Below are 20,212 nucleotides of genomic sequence, written 5' to 3' on the forward strand. Positions count from 1 at the left end.
GACTTGGAAGGGAGTGGGGCCCAGGGCCACAGCACTTCCTGTGAGCAGTCCTTCCTAGGACTCAGAAGAACTCAGAGGCCCGGCTGCAGGAAGGGGCAGTGGAGAAAGAGCTATGCACAGATTTGCAGCAGGAGCAGGCCGAGTGGAGGCTGGGGATTTGGGCAGGTGGAGGCCACCCCTCACCCTGGGTCCCAGCTTGCAGCCCCTAGGCCTGCCTTGCGATAGGCTTGCTTCCAGCCTCAAGAGCCACACTGCTCCGAGCGCTCTGCAGTGCTAGAATGGGGTCCTTTGTCTTGAGTGACAGCTTCTTGTTTTTTGGAGATTAATCCCCTGAATATTCAGAGCAGCTGCAACAAGGGTAGGCTCGAATGCGGCTGTAGGGCTTCTCATGGGAAGGACACATTTCCCGGAGTCAGGTGCCCATGCCAACATGGGCATGGGCGGATCTGTCATGGTGCCAGTGGGTGTGTTTTTATCATGATAATGAGACTATAATGATTCCGAGTGTCTGTATGGTGCCTGCACCTGGCCCAGCTGGCCTCGAGTTCTCGGGCTGTGGTCATGGGACGACTCTCGTTCGCCAGTTGGAAGCACGTGGTTCTGGCGTCTGTCTTTCACTCCTGCAAGGGAACGAGCCTGAGACGCACAGGACTGTCGGTGAGTTCAGGGTTCAGGCTGGCGACAGGATGGCAAATATTTTGAGCTTTCCATTTTTGCTGTGGTTGCTCAACCGTCTGTTGCCCTCCGAGGGCCGTCCCAGGTGATGAACGGCGGATGCCGGGGCTGTGTGCCAGGGACGGGCATGGGGCCAGATTTGGGCTGTCGTGTCAGCCCCGACTAGGTGGGGAGGGAGCCGTGCAGACTCGTACTGCTCCTGAGTTGTTTCAGGTCTTGCTGAATGTGAGTGTGGGGATTATCCGCCAGACACCAAGCGCAGGGTTGGGGACCTCACTGCTTGTTTACCTCCCTCCCCGTGTGGGGAGGTGACTTGACTTCAGGCTCTGTGGAAGGCCTCTGGGGCTCACTGAGACCGTGCAGGGGGCGACAGTGGCCTCTTTATTGTTTCTTCAGGACATTGTCAAACACCCTTTCCTTGGTGCACCAAGGCCCGAGGCCTAGGGCTGGGCTTCCCCAGTGAGGCCCGTGGACTGGTGTGTTGGGGTTACCAGGTGCTGGCTCGAAATACAGACCCAGGAGGCAGATCCACCTGTAACAAGACCCCGGGGCAAGGGGTGGCTCCGTGATGCGCTGTGGGAGAAGCGCAATGTGGGCGGCCAGTCTGGAACGTTCCCAGGAACCCTCCGTCACTCGTTTTCTTACACTGAAGATAGAATAAAGTGGCTTGTGTGCTGGGCAAACAGCTTTGCATCTCCTCATGTCTTCAGACAGCTTGGCAGAGTCACGACTGGTGTCGGGCCCCCATAGAAAGGTGGTGCTGTTGCTCGCTCCTGTGGAGCAGCACAGAGAGTTGTAGACTAGATCACTCCTGTGATCCCTCTGCCCCCCAGTGCCTCAGTTTCCCCATCTGTCACAGCAGTACCTGACAGGTCACGGGTGAGTGCTCTGTCCTATCTCCCGGCCACGTGTTTTGGCCCTCTCCTTGTCTCCCGCTATCTCAAGGGGGATATTCCTGCTCCCCATTCTCCTCTGTGACCGCCCTTGACTGACAGGTGCAGGCTGGGGCCAAGGGTGTGAGCTGACCTGCACTAGGATGAAGTCTGCGGGAGTCACAGATGCCGGAGGTCTGTCCGGGGGGGATCTGGGTTCCGGAAGCTGCTGGCTTCTCTCTGTCCGTGGACCCGAAGTTACTGTTTCCATAACCTCATTAGTGCAGGCTTTTTGGCCAATGAAATAATGGCTGGAGGCTCCTTTCATTGAGCTGGGGTGTGACTAGATGGAGCTGAATGGGATACGGCTGGCGCCTCGGTTGTTTGCAGTGTGGTGTCTCACAGCTGGTGCCTGGGCGTCCCCAGGGCTCCCTTCTCTGCACCCCAAGCCGTCCTTGTGTCTCCCGGGAACACAGAGGGCTGTCGCCAGCGCAGAGCCACCGCCCCCTCCCGCACAAAGCTGCCGTCCCTGTGTCAGCAGTGTCAGCCACCTGCCGCTCTGAGAACTGCAGGCCAGAGCAGGTGGCCTCGGGCAGCGCAGGCTGGCAGGGCGGCCTTCCACGCCTTGCCACAGCCTAAGTGGTGTTCTAAGGAATGCTCCTCCTTAGAGGCAATGCCAGGCCATTGTGATGCGCTGCTTGTCTTAGCGGGGGTGCCATCAGGAGAGCAGCCTTTGGGTCACCAGGGTTGAGTTTTAGTTCTCTCTGGCTTGCTGACTGGCCCTGTGCCACTGGACACCCCTTTGCTCCCTGGGCCTCGGTGTCGGCTTTGGAAGGCCACAGCCCTGGAGGAGAGACCTTCCCGGAGGCCCTGTGACTTAGAAGTCCCGTCATTAAGCGGTAATTCAGTCAGGGCAGGGGGTGGTCGGCAGAGGGCGTGATCTGCACTGGCTCCTTTGCCTTCCCTTATACTGTGGACGCTCCCTGTAGCCAGGGTGACATTGCGGGTTATTGGTGTGAGCCTTTGCACCACCTCGCCTCCGCTGCACTTCAGCAGGGTCTTTCCAGCTTTGGGGGAAGACAGAATGGTTGGGTTTGAGTTGCTCTTGTCCTTTCCGGCCACGTGGGATATTCATCTTTCTAAATTTCTTTTTCCTCACCCACAAAAGGAGAATAAAGCCAGCTTTGTTTTTATTTAATGAGGCGATGCTTAAGCCCAGTCTTCCCACCATTCCCTTTTATTTATGGTTTTACACCTTCTCTTCGATACAGTGTCAGGGTGCACTGCCCTTTCCTCCTGCAGCCTGTGGCTGGACCCTGCCTCTCCTCCTAGGAAAGCAGAGCTAGTCCTTCATATGCTGAGCCGTCCCACAGGTTCGCTGTCTGAGTTCACACTGTTGTGGAGCAGAGCCTCTTCCTACGTCCTGCTTGTGCAGACCTCATGCCCCCAGGCAGAGTGTAGTGTTTCCTGTTGGATTCCACATCCCTGGGACTGAGGATTTTTTCTCCAACTCTGACCTACAGCCCCAGGGGCCTTCTTGGGCTCCCAGAGTCCCAGTCTGTGAAGATGACACAACTCTTCTCTTACCCCTAGAATTCACTCACTGCCTTTACCTTGTCTTTCCTGCCACACAGGCCCAGGTGACCACCGATCAGCTAGATCCATGCTGCAGACACATTTGCTGGCCTGGAATCTTGTAACAGTGGAAGTGCACTGTGTGCTTTATTAGCGTCTTCCACGTAGACGTTCTGAGATCCATCTGGGTTAAGTGTCTGGGTGGGGATTCCATTGTGTGACACAGCACAATTTGTTTCTTCATCTGCTTGAGGATGGCCCTTTAGATTATGCTCGTTTGAGCTCTCCTGAGTAGAGCTGGCATGTTCCTGTGTGGATATGTGCCACACTGTCTTGGGTAAGCCTTTGGGAGTGAATCACTGCTTATATGGTAAGTCACCTTTGGCCTTATGAGAAGCTGCAGTCCCCCAGAGGGATTGCTCTCTGTTCCTTCCTACCTGGAAAGTAAGTGAGGCAGGAGATTAGGGTGGGGCAAGCTGGCTGGACAATAGGGCATGAACTGTCAATCATGGAAAACTGTCAAGTCAGCCAGAATTCATGTGCAGAACAACTTCCAAAGGACGGTATCAGACGGTGAGAGAGGATATAGAAGACAATGGCCATCGACTTGGCCACTGCAGCCACTGCTGTCCTGCTTTTGCAGCAGCCCATCCTGAATGCAGGACATATCTTCACTTTTCTCACCTCTTTTTGCACTTCTGTTCTTCACTTTTTTTTTTTTCTTCTTTCACTTTAAATAAATTTTACTGCCAGGCATGGTGGCACATGCCTGTAATCCCAGCACTCAGGAGGCTGAGGCAACGGGATCCCCATGAGCTTAAGGCCAGCCTGGGCTACATGACCAAGTTCAAGGCCAGGCTGAACTACATAGTGTGAGACCCTGCCTGAAAAAAATTTTAATTAATTAAATAAATAGATGTAACCTTTCCACACTCCTCTGTTGTCCTGTCCAGTTCTTTGGATGGGATAGCTAAAGCTGAGAACCACCAAACACCACACGGCAACAAGGATTCTGGGTTTTTCACAATTCACTGCTCATTTAAATTTTAATTACTCTGGTATTGGGGCTTGCTGTGGTGATTTCAGTCTGTGTTCACCTGATGACTAGTGGTGAAACATCTCCTACTCTTTGTTTTTTATTAGGCTATCTTTCTGTGTTTTGCCAGACACAGGTACTGTATTGCAAATGTTTTCTTCCCATTTTCTCTTAGTGATTTCATTTAAAAATTCTGTTTGTTCATTTTTGTGTTAGTACTTTCAGTATCCTTGGAAATCTTGGCCTAACCCAAAGCCATAAACTTTGGTTTATGGTTTAAGGTTTTCTCCTCTGGTGTCTGTAAATGTGTTATGCTTTCTCTTCAGGCCTTTAGGTTTTTTATGTGGTGTGATTGAGGGGTGGAGACCAGAGCTTTTCCATATTGATACCCAGTATCTCTGTTCCAGAGGGTGTTTGTCCTCCGCTGAATTGTCTGGGTGACTCGATCACACGCCCATTGTCCATTTATGTGTGGACTTGTTTCTGGGCTTTGTTCTGTCTTTCTGAGCTATCTGAACGCCAGTACCACACTGGTTGATTATTGTGGCTGTGTCCCAAGCCTTGACAGTAGGCAGCAGAAGTCTTCAGCATTGTTCTTTTGCTCGAGATTGTTTATGTATCCTTGTGCTTTTAATTTTAGAAATAGCCTTTTTTCTTTTGGGCCCCAAATCGCCCACGGCTGGGATCTTAGCTGGGGTTCTGTTGGGTCCGCAGATGACTTAGGGAGAATGACTTTCTAGCAGTCGTTCTAGCAGGGAGAGTGACTCTGTAGCCGTGTGGGCTCTGGCACGCTGTGACTCCTGTCTCTCTCCCTTGGCTTAGGTCTTACTGTATTTTCCTCCCCATTTTGTGGGTTCATAGGTCTTTTGCCGAGTTAAAGTCTATCCTTGTGAAGTCTGCATGTTTTAATGCTATTAGAAATGGTGCAGACTTTTCTTTTACTGTTCAGTTCTTGCTAGATAGTGAAGAGCTCCCTATTTTATGAGCAAATTTCTAAGCAAGTTGACTTATGATCAGGGCCAGGAGCACAGACAAAGAGGGGCTTGGTCTGCCGTGAACCCCTGTGGGGTTGGCCTCAGGCCCACAAGGCCCCCTGGACCGGCTTTGCCTCGACTTGGAAGAGAGGAGTCGTGATTGTTGGGTAAGGGAGGGGCCAGGGCCAGGGCGGCCCTGAGATCATGAACTAAAGTCATCAGCAGGAAGTCCAAGCAGCCACCTGAAAATATTGGATCAGGCCATGCTGCCCCATGAGAGGGGAACAGTGAGGCACTGAGCTTGCAGGGACACTGGGGCTGGACCGCAGGGAGCTTAGAGCCCTCACACATTTAGAGTGGGAGCAAACCACCATTCTTATTGTTCGTATTTGTTTTGTTAGAAGTGTGGCTGTCGAGTGTTACGAGTTCAGTTCAGAGGCTCTAATCACACCCCACTGCTGCACAGCTGTCACCCTCCACCTCTACACGTTCCATCCTTCTGAGTGGAAGCTGTCCCCCGCCCCCAGGCACCCACCCTTCCACTTACTGTCTCTGAATTTTCTGCTTCCTGCAACTTCATGTGAGTGGGGCCCTGCAGCGCTTGTTCCTGTAGTGACTGGCTTGTCCACTTGGCACACGGTCTTGGGGTCCCCGAAGTGGCAGTGGGCTTGGGACCCCTTCCTTCTCTGCGCTGAGTGAGCCGCCTTCCCTTGTGCACGCAGACTGTGCTCCTTTGTCTGCTCATCCCTCTGTGGACTGCTGGGCTGCCGGCACCCACGGGCTCTTGGGCGTGGTGAGTCGTGGTGAAGGGCAGGAGGGTCTGGAGCTTGAGAAGGGACCCGAGCGGATGGCCGTGAAGTCTGGGGTCTTCAGTGAGGAGGACTGCGGGTGGGAGAGGCCTGACTCTCCTAGTAACTATGGTGGATCATAGGTGAAGCCAGCGCTGCCCTGGGCAAACCTGGAGGAGATGGGTGCCCTGACCCTTACGTGCCTGTGCTCTCCAAAGACTAGGAGGACAGGATGGAAGCCTGTAAATGGGTGCATGATCTAATGGCAGTGTGTAGAGCAGAGTGTGACCTGGATGCTGGAACGCCAACGGCCTTCCACCACAACTTGTTCTACCCGTTCACTTGTTCCCAATTTCATGTGCTGTGCTTGTTTTATTTGGGTTTTTCTTGTTCTTTACTTTTACCAATAAAGCTTCCTCTGAATCTGTATATGTTGTAGTTTGGGGTTTTGCAAGGGGGAACAATTTAATATAGGACACATAGTTTATAGGATTATTTCCTAATAGTCACTCAAAGAGACGTACACAAAAAGAGTGCAGGAAATCTGTCAATACACTAAGACCAAAGAATCCAGGTAAGGACCTGGATCCCACAATAATGTCCTACACGAATCCAGCTGAAGACCTAGAGCCCATAACAATGCCTCCCACGAGTCTGACTGGAGGCTAAGAGCCCCTGACAATGTCTCATGCAGGCCCATTTCACAGATCTGCACTGGCTGTGGTGGATGCTGGAAAGTCCGTGCCAGCAAGATGAAGGATCTGTGCTAGCAGGCTGAGGGATCTGAACTGGAGCCAGGAAGTGACGCTCAAAGTAAGAACCAGAGCTCCCCTGAAAGGTGCCACAGCCATCCTCAGTGACAGTGAGTTCCCGAGCTCCTTGGATGATCAGGACAGCTGAGTTCCCATCAGGAAAGCCAACACAGCAAGCTTCTCCAGGAGACTGAGCAGTGCACCATCTTCCCCACTGCAGCCAGGAAGCGATGCTCAGTGTGAGGACCAGAGCTCCCCCAAAATGAACCGTAGCCATTCTCAGGGACAGCGAGGTCCCGAGCTCTTTTGACAATGAGAACAGCCGAGTTCATCAGGAAAGCTAGCATGACAAGCTCCTCCAAGAGAGCCAGCTACTCTCTAACAGCTTCTCTTGTTCTCCAGGTCTGCCTCTCATGCTGCTGACAGTAATACTCAGGTGGGCTCCCACACCCAGCACCGCGCTGGTTCAGTTCAGCTGGGTGTTGCAAGTTGACCACCACCAGTTGTCAGTCCACCACAGTATAGTTTTTAGTTGTCTTAGTAAATACCAGTGTCTCTCAATCTTTTTGTTGTTGTTATTATCCCCAGGAAACCTTTTCAGACATTTTTTTGTCCACTGGTATTTAGGACACTGTGCATGGTGTTTTGGAGGCTGTGCTCTATCCATATAAGCAGCAGGATTTTTGTCCCTGTTGCCAACCCATTTTCTTTGGAGAAGATTCCTCCCCCATGGAGAACAGAGGCTCCGGCCCTATCAGAGGGTGCAGTGTGCATCCGCAGGTGCGTGTTTAACCTGTAAGAAATTGCCCAGCTGTTCCCAGTCTGGTGCATCACCCCACGTGCCAGGAGCAGTGCTCAGAGCTCCCTTCCTTCCCATCCCAGTGACATGCGGGGGGCGGCGTTTGTCGCGTTGGCCGTTCATGGGGAAATGTGACATTTCATTGTAGTTTAATGTGAATTTCCCTAACAAATGGCACACAGCATCTCTTTATGTGCTTTTTGGTTGCTCTTACATCTTCTTGGGTGAAGTGTCTATTTAGATCTTTTGTCCAACTTTAAAAATTGTAGTATTGGTATGGCTGAGGTTTAGAAAAAAATATGTTCCAAGCACAAATCCTTTATTAGATATATGCATATTTTGCAGATATTTTTCCCAGTCTGTGGCTTGCTGTTTTATTTTTGTAAAAGTATTTTTCAAGAGCATGCATTTTTGATTTTTGTGGCATGTAACTTACAAGGTTCTTCTTTCATAGTTCTGTGTTTTGTCTCTTATTTACAGAAATCTTCGCTGAGTTCAGTTTTAAAGTTTTAGCTTTTACATGTAGGCCTGTGCCCCGATTCCAGCTAATTTCTGTGTGTGGTATGAGGTAAAGGGCTTATTGCCGTTTAGAAATTGTCTGTATGCAGCACCTCAGTGGGTCTGGCCTCATTGTTTAAATCAGCACCCTTCCCCATGAACTCACGGGGCTCTGCTCTGAGGCACAGCTGGACTTTCATCTGTGCTCCTGGCCTCCTGGCTGGCAGGTGCTCTTTTCAGGTAGACTGTAACTATTTTAGGTTTGCAAGCCATGAAGTCTGTGTTGCGGTTTCCCAGTTTCTGCTCTGATACTTCCGAAGCAGCCATAGATAGATAACATGTGAACAAACACGTCTGGCTGTGTTTCCATAGGATGCTATCAGGCGCCCTATTCTATGCCAAGTTCTAGCTTCGCTGTGCCGCTACTCTGGTTTTTCAGTTTTGAGAGCTGGTGATTACGTCGTCTTTCATTTACCTTCAGAGTTGTTTTAGCTGTCCCAAGTCCTTTGCATTTCACAAATTTTAGGTTCAGCCTGTCAGTGTCTACAAGGTATCTGCTGGGATTTGGGTTAAGGTGAGTTGAATTGATACGTTACGATTTTAACAATACTGATTCTAATGATCCACAAACACGGGCCCTTGCTCTAGTTTTTCAGGTCTCCTAGAATTTAGCTCAGCAATGGTTTGTAGTTTTCATTGTGTGTGCTTGACTTGCTCTTGGTTTGTCAAATTCATCCTGAAGTATTTTGTGTTTTTGATGCTACTATAGTTTTTTTGTTTTGTTTTGTTTTTATTTTTTTTGTTTTTGCAACACAAGGTTGAACCCAGAGCACTTTTTAATTTTTTTTTATTTTAAAGAGAATAAAAAATAAGGGAAAAACCAATAAAAACAATACAGAATTTCAAAACAAGATGATAGGAAATTAACAACGGTTGTTATATTGCATATTGTTATCTTCAAAGTAGTTGTTCAGATTACCAGATATAGACATGCAATATTGATTAAGCAATTAAGGGTTAAATGTTTCTTTCAATAAACCAATAGAAATTAGTGGTACAATTATCTTAGCTGTCTTGTGTATCTTTCTTTCTTTCTTTCTTTCTCTTGACTTTTTGAGACAGGGTCTCGCTATGCAGTTCAGGCTGGCCTTGAGCTCACTTTGTAGCGCAGGCTGGTCTCACACTCATGATGATCCTCCTGCCTCAGCCTCCCAAGTGCCAAGTGCTGGGATTATAGGTGTGTGCCAACACTCCCAGCTACTTTCTAATTCCTTTTTTTTTTTTTTGGTACCAGGAATTGAACTCGGGACCTTGTGCTTGCTGGGTAGGCCCTGATGCCTCTGAGCTAAATCCCCAGCCCTCTTTCTTTCTTTCCTTTCTCCTTTCTGGGGTTGAACCCAGAGCTTTTGTACTGAACTGCATCACTAGCCCTTTTTAGTTTTGAGACTCAGTCTCACTAAGTCACTAAGTTGCCTGGGCTGGGTTTGAACTTGCAGTCCTCCTGCCTCAGCCTCCCAGAGAGCTGGGATTACAGGCATACACCACCATGCCAAGCTAAAATAGTGTTTTACTAGTTCAGTTTCCTCTGTATTGTTTACTGCAAGCACGCAGAGACACTCGATTTTTGCGTAATGAGTTGGTGCAGTGAGAACAGATAATACTGTACTGTTCTCCATCGCGTCGTGAAAGCAGCCAGCTCTTTACCCTGATGTCTGATAAACGGATAAAGCACAGAAACAGGCTCTTTGCCAGGCCTTTCCCTGGGCTGAAAGCCCTCCCCCCTGAAAGCATTCCTCATCTCCTTAGTCCCCTCCCCCAGTCATGACTGGGTGTTGGGTTTCATCAAATGCCTTTTCTCCCTCTGAGGACATGGCCGTGTAAGTTTTCTTCCGTAGTCTGCTAATTTTGGTGAATTATGCTTACTGATTTCCTAGTGTTAAACTAATCCTAGCTGAGTGTGATGGTGTGTGCATGTGATCCCACCACTTGGGAGGCCGAGGCAGGAAGATCCCAAGTTCAAGTTCCACCTGGGCAATTCAGGAAGACCCTGTTTTGATAAAAGGAGCTGGGGACATAGCTCAGTGTGAAGGCCCCAGGTTCAATCCCCAGTGTCACAAAAACAAAACAGAACAAAACAAACCCAGTCACCACCAACCCTAATCCAAGCCTAACCCCCATCCCATCTAGAGTTACCTTTTTTATTTTTGTTTTTTGTGTTTTTTTTTTTCTTCTTCCAGTACAGGGAATTGAACTCACGACCCTGTGCTTGCCAGGCAGGCACTTTGCCGCTGAGCTAAATCCCCAGCCCCTACCTAGTGTTACCTTTTTTTGTGTAGCATTTAGCTTGATTTGCTAAAATTGTGACTGTGTTCATGAGGGGTAAGCGTTTATTTTGGGTCCTTGTGGTGTCTTACTGTTTGTCAGCCCTTGCCTTTTTTGTGTGTGCTTTTCCCTGAGGTGTTTGGTGGCGCTCACTTGTGACACAGCGCCTGGAGCTGTGTGTAACGCAGCAGAGTTCAGATTCACACGTCTTCACGTTGTTGGTGTCTCAGAAGCCGCCAAGCTTGCGGGTGTGAGGTTGTTACTGTCCCGTCTCCCGGCCCCACTTCGCCCTGCGCTGATGCCCTCTTGATCCTGAGGGGCTCCTGGCACAGGGTCAGCGCAGGGCACCAGCACTGTTAGGCACCGGCCTAGGGCTCAGACGAGGCGGTGCCATGGGAGGTGTGAGACCTGCCAGGCTGTAAATCCTTTCTGCGTAGTAAGCATCGTGTTTGTCTGAGGTACATGATTGAGATTTCATGTTTTAAAAGGTTTTTGTGTCAAAGTATTCGTAAAATTACAAACTGTTCTTTATGGGGTAAAAGCGAATAGTATGATGATTAAGTGAGTGATCATAGTGTCAAACAGGGAGTGATACTTCGTATCTAGGAAGTACTGAGGTCCAGGGTTGCCTGGTAGACTGAGGTACCTGATAGGAAGCCTCAGTAAAGCTGGGTGTGGCAATGCATTCCTGTAAACCCAGCACACTGGGAGGCTGAGGAAGGAGGACTGCAAGTGTGTGCAAAGCCTGGACAATTTAGCAACTGAGTGAGATCATCTGTTGTCTCAGAATTAAGGAAGGGCTGGGAATGCAGCTGGGTGCAAAGGCCCTGGGTTCACCCCTCCACCACCACCAAAACAGAAAGGCGTTGTAATGGTTGATGCATTGTGTCAACTTGAGAAATGTAGAAGTTTAACTAAGCCACTCAGCAGGGGGCCAGGGGCCTCTCTTTGTAAACATCCTGAGCCTGCGCAAGAGGAGGGCAGGAGATGGTGCGAGTGCTGCACCACCCCGGGAGTGGTAGCCTGCTTACAATATAAGGGGGGATAAGAGGCTTGCTCTGGCCTTTTGCTCTTGCCGTGCCACCTGGGAGCCAGCTGATTACAGACTGAAATCTCCCACAAACTGTGAGCTAAATCAGCCCTTCCTCCTTTAATTTGAGTGTCGGGTATTTTGTCTGAGCAGTGAGAGAAAAGTAACAGAGATAGGCCTCGTGGTTCATTAGTGCTCTTTGCAGATGGCTGCATCGTGGCCTTGTTTTGGGTTTGGTTGGTTTGTTTTTTTTGTTTCCGGTACAGTTTGCAGCATTGTATAGGTGATTTTGTTCCAGGTTTATTTCTACTAATTGACACAGCAGAATAAAACAAGAGCCTTTGGGAGTTGATATAGAATTGTCCGCTGGATGTCTTTTGCATTGTTGTTGCTGTTATTTGGGGCGCTAGAGACGCAGCCCGGGGCCTTGGGCATAGCTGGGCAGTGTTCTGCCGCTGGGCCGCAGCCCACACCTGGTGTCTTCTGTTCATGGTCTCCAGGATAAGTTCTGAGTTTTTATTTACCTGTATACAGTTTGCTTCTCTCCGTGCTTGTGTGTAAGGAATCACGTCTGTCCTGTGTATCACTGTATACCCCACACGTGGACGCCTGGTATTCGTGCAATGGATCTATTGTCATTGCGCTCAGGACACCTGCAGCATTTCTTGCAATACATAGAGCGTAGCTTTGCACTCCCGGCCCGCGCTTCCGTCGCTGTCATCATGTCCTCTAGCGACCTTGCCTCTTCTCGTCTACAGCCGGTTCTGGGTCTCTCTTCTCAGCCCAGAGACCCAAGCACCACTTGTCCCTCTCCTGGAGGAGCGGTTCTGTGAGCCACCTGTGTGCCCGCGGCTCTGGACCAGGAGTCCTGCGATGTCTCCGACTGCATCTCACTCGGCTGTAAATTTTGAGTACAGTCGTGAAACATGGTGGGCATCGAACAGCTTGACCGCTGGATTAAATGGAAGGATGTGCGTGGAAGGGAATCTGTGCTTTCAGGATCTCACCTTTGATTCTCGTTGGCCGCCAGCCTGGTTTAACATCCAGTGTCTCCTCCCAGCCTGGGCACAAAAAGTGTGGGTCCTGCCATGTGAGCTGGGCATGTGTATCGTTGTGGTGAGCGAAATGCATCCGGACTCACCTCTGACTCTTGCTTTCTGTCGAGCAGTAGGAGGATGTTTCGATTAGGATTCCCCTCATCCAGGCCCGAATTCCTCTGACTCTTAAGGATCACGATCATTACCCCAAAGAATGTGTGCTGTGGATTTCACCCCAGGTACTCTCGGGGTCTCGGGTCCCAGAGACCCTGCGGTCTTGCTGGGCAGATAGCAGCTTTTCATCTGGGGCTGCGAGTCAGGGACACGGTGACTTGCATGCAGAGCCACCCCGCTCTCCTCCCATGGTCATCTGGGCCGTTAAAGACTCCAGATGTCCTCTCCCCAGGGAACGTTTCCACCCAGACGGCAGCTAAGGCTGGGCTGGTTTTTCTGGGATTTCTTAGATCAACCTTTAAGCAGCCCATTTAGATTATCTGCAGAGGCTTGTGGAAATATTTGGAAGAGGCCGAGGGGAGTCTGAACTGTAACCCTATAAGGGAAAATATGCAAGGCCCTCGCTCGCGTCCCAGCCAGTCCGCTGCGAGGCCGCAGAGCCCCAGTCGCTCTCACGGTGAGGGCACTGCCAGTGACCGTCAGCCGCCAGAGGAAGTGAACTGAGGGAATCGCTTTCTCCACTTTGAATGGGATGTCCCACTCACAGAGGCCTCAGGGTGCTAGCAGACGAGCTGGTGTGTCTGTGATTTATTCTGTAAGATATTCAGGGATTTTGTCTGCTGTGGAGAATTAGGAAGGCACCAGTGACTAATTCACCACGTGTTACTGAGGCTTTCTCGGGCAGCTTGTTAGACATTTCATGCGAGGGGAAGTCAGACAGGGGTCCCTGCCCGAAGGCTGCCTCCTGCCCCCAGGTCCCCAGGACAGAGCTGATCAGACCCCTCGGGCTGTCAGGAGAGAGAACCAGGTGCAGGGGGATGTGAGGGACCGAGCAGAGGCCAGCGTGGGCAGAGCAAGCGTGCTGGGCCTGGGAACTACTGGATGTGAGGCACAAGCAGATGTGGACGGAGAAGAACCTGGGGCTGGTGGGTCACGGGGCTCGAGAAGTCATGGGAAGAAGCACAGAAGGGACGTGCGGGCCTGGCCTGGAGCTGCTGAGCGGGAGTTCGGATCCAGGCCAGCATCCCAGAGCGAGGGGTGACTCTGTTCTCCAGCGTGCGGAGGACTGGCTGTGGCTAGCCCCGGGAGAGTTGGCACGAGGCAGGCGTGCCCCGCTGTGCCCTCCCCCTGAGGACAGGCACACACACACTGTGCCCTCCTTGTCCCCCATGGGGCTGTAGCCCAGACTCCCCATTCGCTGGGACGCACGCGTGTTCCGTATCACCTCCTGGGCCCGTCTTGGGTTTTTACATCTGACTCTGAGTCCCAGTTAGACGATCTTCTCCCCGGCCCAGTTTATGAAAGCATTTCCCTCTTTCTTCTAGGACTTGAATCGTTTTGTTTCTTATGTTTAGATTCTCAAATATCTCTGAAGATTTTCTGGTATATGGTGGTATGTGGTCAATTTTAGCCTCCTCCAGCGGCGGCTACTGCTTTGAGCTATTTGCCCTAATTACTGAGTTGACTGTCTCTTTTGCTGATCTGGAGGCATTGCCTTTTCCTGTATGCTGCATTTCCATGTGAATTTGAGTCCATTCCCAGACTTTCTGTTCTGTTCTGTTGATCCAGCCGGGAGTTCATGGGTCAGTGTGACGCTGTTTCAGTGACAGAATCTTCCTAGCGTTTCGGGAGACAGAGGTCTGGTCGCTCTTCATTGTTCTGAGATATCCTCAAGTTCTTATTTTCTACGTGAACCTTAGAACCATTTGTTTAGTTTCAGAAACAAAACAAAATGTGTTAGTATATTTATTGGAGTCACATTAAAAGTAGTTGTTAATTTAGGTTAGAATTGACATCTTTTTGACATGAAATTATCCTAACCCAAATCAAGGAAAATCTTTCTATTTGTTCAGGTTTACTTCTTTGTCTTTAGGAGTGTTTTCAAAATTTCAAGTTTTTATATCTTTTGCTAAGTTATTTTAAATATTTTTATTATAACCAGGATCTTGTATTCCATTGTCTCTTCGGGCTGTTTATTGTTTGATAAAAAATAAACATGCAGAATGCTGTAGTTTTCATCTCTCCTCTGCTTACTAATATTTTTATTATTTGTTTTGGTTTTATTATTGATTCTTTGGTTTTTTTTGCAGATATGCTTTCACATCAGCTGTGAATAGAGGCAATTTTATACTTTCCTTTTTCATGCTGAGGTTTCCAGCTGTTTTCTAACTGCCTTGGCTGATACAGATTGAACACCTTTAATGTGAAAATCCAAAACGCAAAACTTTTTGAATGGTAACATGATGCTCAGAAAGTTTGAGATCTCGGAGTTTTTTGGGTTTGGGATGTTTTGTTTAGGCGTGCTAGGCTGGAGAGGCCTGTGTCCACACCCCCATGCATGAGACACCCCAAGCGTGAGATGCTGCCCCAGGGCGCGGAGCACTTGTGGTCCCAGGCACCTTGGGAGAGGACAGTCCGGCCCGCGTGGCAGAGCAGTGTCAAGGCCTGAGAAGCGACCTCCTGACCGGTTTCTGCCTTTCACAGAACCTCTGTGTTTCCTCACTAGGATAGCATGTTGCTTTATTTTTAATGCTGGTACACACATTTTATTAAACTAAGGAACTGTCTTATCAGTTTGTTTTGTTTTTTAAAGATCGGGAGCAGTTATCAAGTACTGAATGTAGCCAGAGCCTGTGGAGCAAATCATTTAATCCTTGGATGTGTCAGTGGGGCCGACTGCGTAAGATTTGCCGGACGCCCTGTGATCCGGGAATGAATGGCTCTGTCCGTTCACCTGGTCATGATGTCATGTTAACGTGTTGTGTTGTTTGCCTTTGCGAGTATTTTATTTAGGGTTTTCACATTGACATGTGTTAGTGAGGTTGGTCTTTGGTTTTCTTTCTTGTGCTTAAACTCTAAGGTTTAAGCACATGCTTCCAAAAAAGACAGACTGAAAAGTTGTTTGTTTCTATCCTCTAGAACAGCTGATGCTGTCACCTTGGTGTTCTGTTTTGGGAGAACATCCTAAAACCATCTGGATTTGAAGTTTTTTTGAGGTGATGGACAGAGGAGGGGCTCTCAGGGCTGGGCTGTCCCTCCCCAGCCTGCTGCCTCGGCCCGTCACTTTGCTTTTCTTAATCTTTTCTCTTGTCTGCAGTATTTCAGAGATAATAAGATCCTGATGAGAGAATGAGATAAACGATGTGGAAGCATTTCGGGTGTTGGAATGTGAGCAGTTTTACTCTGAGAGGATACAGCTCAGGGTCAGGGTTGCACAGAGGGAGGGAGAGGTGCGCAGATTCGTTCTTGACCAAGCCCCTTCCCTCCTGAGCCCCCACTGTCCTCGCAAATTGAGAGGGTTGGATGAATTCATCTACTCAAAGACTGTTCGTAATATAAGGACCTATCTGGAAAATAGGAGTATAAAGCACAGCCTGAGTAATGGTCTTGGAGGATGTAATTGTGTAGATACCCTTCCTGTGCCGTGAGAGGTCACATGAAGGTCATCTCGGGGGAGTAATGTCCTCTTCCACTCTGCAATGCAGAGTCAGCACCGTGGTATGAAAGCAGTACCACACAAAATCAGTGATCCTGGTTCTGATCCCCGTTTGGGCTCTTATTAACTCTTTGACCGTAGGCAGGGACACCCTTCCTTAACCTGTTTCTGCAGCTGCAGAAGCTAAGCCTGCCTGAGAGCTCCTGGCAAACATGGAAAGCCATGTCATTCTCTGCTGCTGTGGACCTGGCTTGTGGGAAGACAGGCCAGTCAGTCAGGAGTCCCGGAGCCATGTTAGTTCCAGCAGATTATTGGAGAGGGGCTTCTCCACAGGTGCTGGACTCCTCCTCACCCTTGCCCCTACCTGGTAGGGTCACTCCTCCCGCTCACAGTGTGCTGTCATTGCCCACTCGCTAGCCCGGCAGGCCAGATGTCCAGTGCTGCACTGGCCCTGTCACCGCTGCCATAGAACCCTGTGCCCTGCTGGGCGTGGTGGTGCAGCCTGTAATCCCAGCACTTGGGAGGCTGAGGCAGGAGGATTGTTGTAAGTTTGAGGCCAGCCTGGGCTGCAAAGTGATATCAAGGCCAGCCTGAATGCACAGCGAGACTCTGTCTCAAAAAGACAAAAAAAAAAAAAAAAAAAAAAAAACCCTGTGCCCTAACGGATGATTCCAGCCACACTGAGTTCTCACTGTATACCCAGTGGTCACTAGGTGCTCTGTCTGTGACAGGCCATGTATGGGTGCCTAGCACAGCGCCTTTTACCCCATGCCCTGAGAACATGCGAAGCCCCTGATTTTGTTTTGTTTTGCTTTGTTTTTGGTACTGGGAATTGAACTCAGGACCTTGCGCTTCCAGGCAGGCACTTGTGCCGCTGAGCTACATCCCGGGCCCTGAAGCCCCTGATTTTAGCAGTTGTTCTTTCAGTGATGAGCTGTGAGCGCTGTGCTCTTGGCTGCGAGATGAGCAAAGCGTAGGACCTGCTCGTACCTGGTGGACCAGCTACTGTGAGGAGAAACAAATCCCCACAAGCACCAAATGCACCCCAGGCCAGCAAGTGTACAGTCAGCAGCACCCCCGGTCAAGACGAGGGGTGTCATCAGGACAGGTGGCAGGAGGTGACCACGTAATGCAGCTGGGGAGACGTGACCAGGAGGAGCCGAAGGAGAGGTTTATTTTGGCTCACAGTTTGTAGAGGTTTTAGTCCACAACTGACTGGCTCCAGGGCTGGCACAGCACAGGGGCCTGGTGGAGGAGAAACAGTCCATGGCAGGGCAGGCAGGAAGCAGCAGAGATCAAGGGATGAGGAAGGAGATAGACCCTTCCGGGCCACGCCCCCCAGTGACCACCTCCTTCAACCTCCCAACATCACATGAATGTCACATCCATGGTGAGTGTCACATCCCCCTGATCCAGTCACCTTTCAAAAGCCACATCTGTGAGCACATGGGGCTGTGTGTGCTGGTGCATCTAGATATAAGCCATACCAGTGGCTTCTGTCCTTGGCACGAGTGTGCTTAAAGAGCCACTGCACAGTTCCTGCATTTCCGTATCAGAGCCACTACCTAGAGTGGCATAGTCCCAGGTGGGATGCACAGGGGCAGGGGGGATGTGCTGGCCAGGTGGGTGGATCCTCATGCGAGGCACAGCAGGGCCCTGCAGGGGAAATTGGCTGCCTGGGGTCTACCCTATGGCAGAGGGCACTGTTCCCCCAGGTTGATCACACCAGACCACTTGGGCTCTGGAGGGGGCGGTGTGACATCCTTGGGACAGTGTAGGGGGGTCAGAGCATAGGTGATGTTCTGTTAGATCTTTAGGTATCATTGCTGTCAGGGGGACCCAGTGTAAACCTGGCGGGATACATGTGATTTGAAAGGACAGAGGGAAGATGGGGGTGGAGTTCTGTGGGTTGAACATAGACTTCTGAACATTTGTAACACTTTTGCTTCTAGCTTTTAGCACCATTGCTCTGTACACACACACACACACACAGTATTTGCATTTACCCAAATGAGATAATTAGAGGTGTAGCATTGCTTCATAGTTTTGCAAGTGTGTTTCGTATCTAGCTTGGTAGAAGATGCTGGATCCTTGCATCTACTTCTTGGTCCCGACAATTGAGGTGATGGGAAGTGTAGGTGGAAACCCTGGCCCCATGCAAGGAAGCAGGTGGAGGGGGAAATCTCCCCACATCCTTTTCAGGAGCAGAGGGTGCTCTTTGACCCAACCCTGAAACTCAGTTCAACCCTTCTGACTCCCCCTGAGGTGAAATCCCAGGCGGAACTGGCCTCTGCTATGTGAATGTCTGTTTATTTTGCATTTTAACAAGGATACTTTTACCCACTTTGGCAGATTCCCCAAATGTAGACTCTTTATACAACATGGAATAATCAGGTGGGTTACTGTTGCGCCTGTGTCTTCTCTGTATTGGAGAGTAAAGTGCTCTTCAGGTGGCGGTTACAAAGTTTCCAAATTACTGTTTCCTCCTGAAAGCTTAGATTTTGCCATCGGCAACAAATGTTGCCTCTTGTTTCCTTGAAGTGATAAAAGTCTGCTGAGCTAGAATCAAGTCAGAGCTGGCCTGTTACTCATTCTTCCAAGTTAGAAGGATGCCACACGGAAGAGGTGGGCAAGGTGGGTCACAACTCAGACAGTCGCTGGAATGGGTTTCTTTAGAGCCGTGATGGCGAACCTTTTAGAGACCGAGTGTCCAAACTGCAACCCCAAACCCACTTAGTTATCACAAAGTGCCGGCAGAGGCAGGAGGTTGGGCGTTGGGCTTCTGAAGTCGTACCCTAGGAGTTACTGGCAAACTGGCATAGTCTTAAACTCCCATCCCCTGCTTCCCACTGGAATTTAGTGTCACATCCTGACTGCGGGTGTTGACCTCAGGCCTGAGTCTGACACCGCCTGTGGCAGCGGCTTTTGGGCCTCCGCCACTGGGCTCTGCTACCTCCGAGCCAAACTGCAGGAAAAAGGATGTGCAGGTCTTTAGTTGCCCTGGTTTCAGCTGACTTGCTTTTCAGGCTAGAATGCGAATTTAATGATCAGACTAAGCATGCGGTACTGTGTGGGTGATTTTGACATTTGCAGCTAAGGGGCTAGTAACGCCCTTCCTCCTGTTTCCTCTGTTTTCAGCGATGGAAGAGTTAATAGTTGAACTTCGCCTCTTTCTTGAGCTTCTGGACCATGAATACCTAACGTCCACTGTCAGGGAGAAGAAGGCGGTGCTGACCAACATCCTGCTTCGGATACAGTCCTCTCGAGGTGAGCCCCTTCTTCAGGTCTCTCCTGGCTTCTGCAGGGTTCCTAATTCCACCTCCTTCATTTGTTCATCCTCATGAGGTTACTTATTCATCAACTTTTCACGGAAGGCTCCACATGCACCAGGTGCTGTTCATCCGGGTGTAAAAGGTAAAGCCTTCAGGAATTCACAGAGACCTGGGCGCCCTAGATTCCCTAGACGGACTCACAGCACCCCGCACGCAGCTGTACTTGGCAGGCCCAGGGCACGTGTGCGGTGGTGAGGAGACTCCGCCCACCCCACCAGAAGGAGAGAGACCCGGGTGAGGCTGGGGAACCCCGTGTTGGGCTTTTGTGTGCTCTTGCCCCATGAGTATCCCAGAGCCCATTCTGTCCTCAGCCCCTGAGTAGCATTCTGCTCAGGAAGCTGCTGAGACTCAGTGCCCAAGGCTCTTCCTTGGGCAGATCGTGTGGGCACTCTGTGCCTGGCACAGGGCAGAACTCAACTCTGGGAAGGGCAGGTGCTCCATGTAAGCCATGCTGCTTACACAAGCAGCATAGGCACCACACCAGCCTTACCAGTTAGGGAGCAGGGGGGGCACTTGCAAAATCCACATTCCCAGGCGCAGCCCTATAATCTCAACATCTGGAAGGCCGAGGCAGGAGGGTCCCAAGTGGGAGCCCAGCCTGGGCAACTTAATGACTCAGCAAAACTCTGTCTCAAAATGAAAAATAAAACAAAATAGGGCCGGGGAATGTAGCCAGGTGTGACGATGCTGGGTCCAGTATGTAGGAGCACTACAGAGGGCGGGGGCGTGGAGAAAGGAGAAAACGTATGGGCTCCTCAGGGCGTGTCTGTCCCCTTCGCATCTGAGTAAGTGCTGCCTGGAGCAGAAGCCCAGGTGAGAGCCCGGGTGAGGCCCTGTGGCCTCAGGTGCAACAGGCTCCACCCTTCCAGCTGGTGATGTTGCTGTCAGGCTCTCCCCTCCCCTCCCCTCCCC

The 20,212-nt window shown here is 50.4% G+C and overlaps 1 protein-coding gene across 3 annotated transcripts in view; it reads left to right on the top strand.

Annotated features, from left to right (window-relative positions):
* Window positions 1–20,212, top strand: part of Afap1 (actin filament associated protein 1) — a 116,233-nt gene that overhangs the window by 34,188 nt on the left and 61,833 nt on the right. For 2 of the 3 annotated variants that reach the window (XM_013506784.1, XM_013506787.1), the window contains one exon: window positions 19,107–19,235. In XM_013506784.1, the coding sequence (XP_013362238.1) occupies window positions 19,109–19,235 (127 nt within the window). In that variant the 5' untranslated portion in view covers window positions 19,107–19,108. Of the gene's footprint in view, window positions 1–17,335; window positions 17,359–19,106; window positions 19,236–20,212 lie in introns of those variants that run through there. The other variant, XM_013506786.1, reaches the window with a different exon arrangement.

This window comes from Chinchilla lanigera, unplaced genomic scaffold, assembly GCF_000276665.1.
Source record: "Chinchilla lanigera isolate Chin_1 unplaced genomic scaffold, ChiLan1.0 scaffold00113, whole genome shotgun sequence".
Classification (NCBI taxonomy): Eukaryota; Metazoa; Chordata; class Mammalia; order Rodentia; family Chinchillidae; genus Chinchilla; species Chinchilla lanigera.